Below are 5,000 nucleotides of genomic sequence, written 5' to 3'. Positions count from 1 at the left end.
TCACCTGGGCTGTGCCCCTCCTCACCTGGGCTGTGCTCCTCACCTGGGCTGTACTCCTCACCTGGGCTGTGCCCCTCACCTGGGCTGGGCTGTGCCCCTCACCTGGGCTGTGCTCCTCACCTGGGCTGTGCCCCTCACCTGGGCTGGGCTGTGCCCCTCACCTGGGCTGTGCCCCTCACCTGGGCTGTGCCCCTCACCTGGGCTGTGCTCCTCACCTGGGCTGTGCTCCTCAGGCTCTGCAGCTCCTCCAGTCGGTCCAGTGCAGTCTGCTCCTCCTCTCTCCTCTGCAGCAGCTTCTGCTCCTGTAGCTCCACCTGCAGGGAGGAGTGGCTCAGGTGTGTGTTACTGAAGTGTGTGTTATTGAGATGTGTGTTACTGTGGTGTGTGTTACTGAGGTGTGTGTTACTGAGGTGTGTGTTACTGAGGTGTGTGTTACTGTGGTGTGTGTTACTGAGGTGTGTGTTACTGAGGTGTGTGTTACTGAGGTGTGTGTTACTGAGGTGTGTGTTACTGAAGTGTGTGTTACTGAGGTGTGTGTTATTGAGATGTGTGTTACTGAAGTGTGTGTTACTGAGGTGTGTGTTACTGAGGTGTGTGTTACTGAGGTGTGTGTTACTGAAGTGTGTGTTACTGAGGTGTGTGTTACTGAGGTGTGTGTGTGTTACCTGACTGTTGAGATTGTCCAGACGCTTCTGTGCCTCCTCACAGGCTGACTGCAGGTCAGCCAGTCTATACACACACACACACACACACACACACACACACACACACACACAGAGTTAATCAATCAATACATTGTGCATATATTATTTAATAAGTTTAATAAGTTAAATTATCAAATTAAATCAATTGATTAGACTTAGGTGATTCTCTCTCTCTCTCTCTCTCTGTGTGTGTGTGTGTGTGTGTCAGTACCGGTCTGCAGCAGTGTGTGTGTGTGTGTGTGTGTGTGTGTGTGTGTGTCAGTACCGGTCTGCAGCAGTGTGTGTGTGTGTGTGTGTGTGTGTGTGTGTGTGTGTGTGTGTCAGTACCGGTCTGCAGCAGTGTGTGTGTGTGTGTGTGTGTGTGTGTGTGTGTGTCAGTACCGGTCTGCAGCAGTGTGTGTGTGTGTGTGTGTGTGTGTGTGTGTGTCAGTACCGGTCTGCAGCAGTGTGTGTGTCCTTGTGGAGCTGCTGCAGCTCCTCCTGCGTCTCTCTGTGGAACAGAAAGCACAGAGTTCCTCAGAGCTCAGAGCCCCGCCCCCTTCCAGCCAAGCCGCTGTCATAGGACACGCCCCTTTCAGCCGGCCTGTCAGACCAACGCCCTGCAGGGTTTCATGCTAATCAGCCCAGAACGCTGTGGGGCAGTCACATGACCTCCAGCAGGACGTTTGATCAGAGAGGCTTACAGAGGGAAGAGGCTGACGTCAGCTGTTTGAGCTCTGCCACTTTAAACAAACTCAGGGAGCCCAAACGCTCCACGTGCTCGTCACACACACACACACACACACACACACACACACCAACCTTTACTAACTCGCCTGTTCTAACCAGAGTTTTTATAGTCTTAGCTTTTATTTTTATTTCATTTTTATTTTAGTTTCCAGTCCAGCTGAGTCTCCAGACCGGGTTCTCTGGTCCCAGCTGAGTCAGTGGTTTTATTCTAATCTGGCTGCTGTTTGTCAGATTAGCTCTTCACTTTGTGGAGGCAGAGACTCCCAGTCACATCCACGTCCCAGTCTCAGTAACCGTCACACACACACACACACACACACACACGCACACTCTGATTTTACTGTAGGTTGTTTCGTACGTGCACAGTATCATTAGGGCCCGAGCACTGGAACAGTGCGAAGCCCTATTGTTATTGTAGTGTTTTTTCTTTTTCTTTTTCTTCTCCTTTCTTATTATTTGTTTTTGTTTTTTCTTTAAAACCCACATTTTATTTTGATTCCAGTTGAACTAAAATGTGTTTCCACACCTCGTTTAGTTTCTAGTTTAGTTTCAGTGAACTGGAGGCAGCACAGGTCGACGTCACCACATCACCCACAAGCAGGGTTCTAAATTAACACCCGCCAACCCGCCAAATGCGGGTTAAAATTCATTTTGGCGGGTGTTAATAAAAACTTACTAGCCAGTTTGGCCGGTGATGCATGAGGCAGTCATGTCAGTCAGAGCCGCTCTGCAGTTCTCGGTCATTTGCCCCCCTGGCAGTACTTCCTACATTTCCCACGAACACTGCCGCAATGCTACGTGATGACGTATCAGACGCCCATTGGCTGAGCGCAGACATGCTACAGTCTGCAGTGCAACCTGCGCGAGAAACTATGGAAACGCCAGAAAACACAATGAACGGACTCGGAGCGACAGCAGGGAGCATAGACTGTAAAAAAGGGGACTGAGCGAGCTAAACAGTAAAGTAAAGTAAAAAGTAAAGTTCAACTAAATGCGACAGACGTCTGGGGGAGAGAAGGAGAAACACACTTTTTTAACTCGCGAAAACACAGACATTTTTGGGAGTTAGAAAATAAGTTAGAAAATTTTGCCACAGTTCGAAAGCCCAAAGCCTTGCCTTTCTCATGGTACATTTTATTTTCTGCTCGGACTTACTATCATTGAGAAAAAAGCATTTGTTTGACCACTACTTTTAGGTGATTTTTCACAGAAGCAGCACTGTCACTCATGCTGTGTGCTTCATAGAGCCTCATTTCTGGCTCCGCCCACACAAGCCCCAGTGGCACAGTGGATAGTATCTCTGCCTGCCATGCAGGAGACCAGGGTTCAACTCCCCACCTGGGCAAGAGCCACAACACTACACAACCCACAAACAGCATAGGGCTGCTGATTTAGCGCATGTCCAGGCGCTCGCAAGGCAAGCACATCAAAGTTTCTTCAGAAAAGTCTTGGAAATTACCAGAATGAAAAAGAAATGAAATTTTTGTACTTTCTGTGTATATTTTGTTGCATGTGTTGTACTTTCTGTGCATTTTTCATGCCAATGATGTTAATAAAATGATCAAATGCATTCAATGGCACTCATGATCTCTCTTATTTTGACCGGAAAAAATGTGGCTAGTGGAAATTCTGATTGGCTGATAACTTTAGAAAGTTACCAGCCACATTGGCTGGTGATCAAAAAAGTTAATTTAGAACCCTGCACACAAGGTGTCAGAAATCCTTTTTAAAATGTCCACAGGGTGGCAGCGTTCAGCGCGGCGTGTTGGTGCAGTGAGGCTCACCTGAGGTGCAGTGTGCTCTGCAGCAGGCAGGAGGCGCTGTGCTGCGTTCTGCGCTCCAACTCCTCCACCTCCCACTGGCTGCTCCACAGCTGCTGCCGCACTGAGCTGGCCTGCACACACACACACACACACACACACACACACACACACACACACACACACACACACACACACACACACGTTAACTTGTGAGTGTGTGTGTGTGTGTGTGTGTGTGTGTGTACCTTGTCTCTGGCAGTGTGTATGCAGCTGTGTGTGTGTGTGTGTGTGTGTGTGTACCTTGTCTCTGGCAGTGTGTATGCAGCTGTGTGTGTGTGTGTGTGTGTGTGTGTGTGTGTGTGTGTGTACCTTGTCTCTGGCAGTGTGTATGCAGCTGTGTGTGTGTGTGTGTGTGTGTGTGTGTGTGTACCTTGTCTCTGGCAGTGTGTATGCAGCTGTGTGTGTGTGTGTGTGTGTGTGTGTGTGTGTGTGTGTGTGTGTGTACCTTGTCTCTGGCAGTGTGTATGCAGCTGTGTGTGTGTGTGTGTGTGTACCTTGTCTCTGGCAGTGTGTATGCAGCTGTGTGTGTGTGTGTGTGTGTGTGTGTGTGTGTGTGTGTGTACCTTGTCTCTGGCAGTGTCTAAGCAGCTGTGTGTGTGTGTGTGTGTGTGTGTGTGTGTGTGTGTGTGTACCTTGTCTCTGGCAGTGTGTATGCAGCTGTGTGTGTGTGTGTGTGAGTGTGTGTGTGTGTGTGTGTGTGTGTGTGTGTGTGTGTGTACCTTGTCTCTGGCAGTGTGTATGCAGCTGTGTGTGTGTGTGTGTGTGTGTGTGTGTACCTTGTCTCTGGCAGTGTGTATGCAGCTGTGTGTGTGTGTGTGTGTGTGTGTGTGTGTGTACCTTGTCTCTGGCAGTGTGTATGCAGCTGTGTGTGTGTGTGTGTGTGTGTGTGTGTGTGTGTGTACCTTGTCTCTGGCAGTGTGTATGCAGCTGTGTGCCTCCAGCAGCAGTCTGTCTGCCTGTCTCAGCTCAGCTCTCCTCTTCAGCAGAGTTTTCTCTACACACTCCACCTCATCACACACCACAACACTCCTGCACACACACACACACACACACACACACACACACACACGAACACACACACAAAATCAGAATAAAAAGACATGAGAGACAGAGCATGCATGAGTATTGTCTTTTAGTGTGTGTGTGTGTGTGTGTGTGTGTGTGTGACCTGTGTCGTCTCAGTGTGTGTGTGTGTGTGTGTGTGTGTGTGTGTGTGTGTGTGTGTGTGACCTGTGTGGTCTCAGTGTGTGTGTGTGTGTGTGTGTGTGTGACCTGTGTCGTCTCAGATGTTTGGTTTCCAGCTTCCTCCTCTCGTCTTCCAGTCTCTCTGCTGCTCTCTGTGTCTCTGAATGGACACACACCTCTGTGTGCTGCACACACACACACACACACACACACACACACACACACACACACACACACACACACACACACACAGGGTCATAGTGTTGTGGTGTGGTTGTGATGATCCACATGACAGCAGACAGGATGATGACACTACAACTAATCATAACAATGATAATACAGTGTGTGTGTGTGTGTGTGTGTGTGTGTGTGTGTGTGTGTGGTGCTGACCCTGTGTCTGTGCTCAGGGATGTTGCAGTGCAGTACAGCGCCCCCTGCTGCAGGACAGCCACACAGCAGCCAGGCCGCTGCAGGCGAGGAGGAGGAGGAGGGTCCCGGGACAGGAGGGGAGCTGCTGTCTGCCTCACTGCCTCCTCCACTGTCCCGCCAGCCTGCTGGG

General features: G+C 49.8%; 1 protein-coding gene across 1 annotated transcript in view; it reads right to left on the bottom strand.

The window, feature by feature from the left end:
- cntrl (centriolin) overlaps window positions 1–5,000 on the bottom strand; it is an 86,448-nt gene that overhangs the window by 8,497 nt on the left and 72,951 nt on the right. The window contains exons 24-30 of the mRNA XM_030059735.1: window positions 4,832–4,995; window positions 4,529–4,626; window positions 4,159–4,285; window positions 3,218–3,327; window positions 1,138–1,194; window positions 666–729; window positions 216–314 (exon numbers count right to left, since the gene is read on the bottom strand). Of these exons, the coding sequence (XP_029915595.1) occupies window positions 216–314; window positions 666–729; window positions 1,138–1,194; window positions 3,218–3,327; window positions 4,159–4,285; window positions 4,529–4,626; window positions 4,832–4,995 (719 nt within the window). The remainder of the gene's footprint in view (window positions 1–215; window positions 315–665; window positions 730–1,137; window positions 1,195–3,217; window positions 3,328–4,158; window positions 4,286–4,528; window positions 4,627–4,831; window positions 4,996–5,000) is intronic.

The sequence above is a fragment of the Myripristis murdjan genome, chromosome 9 (genome assembly GCF_902150065.1).
Source record: "Myripristis murdjan chromosome 9, fMyrMur1.1, whole genome shotgun sequence".
Classification (NCBI taxonomy): domain Eukaryota; kingdom Metazoa; phylum Chordata; class Actinopteri; order Holocentriformes; family Holocentridae; genus Myripristis; species Myripristis murdjan.
The sequence above is the reverse complement of the archived record's forward strand: the minus strand, read 5'-3'. Positions and strand labels throughout refer to the sequence as shown.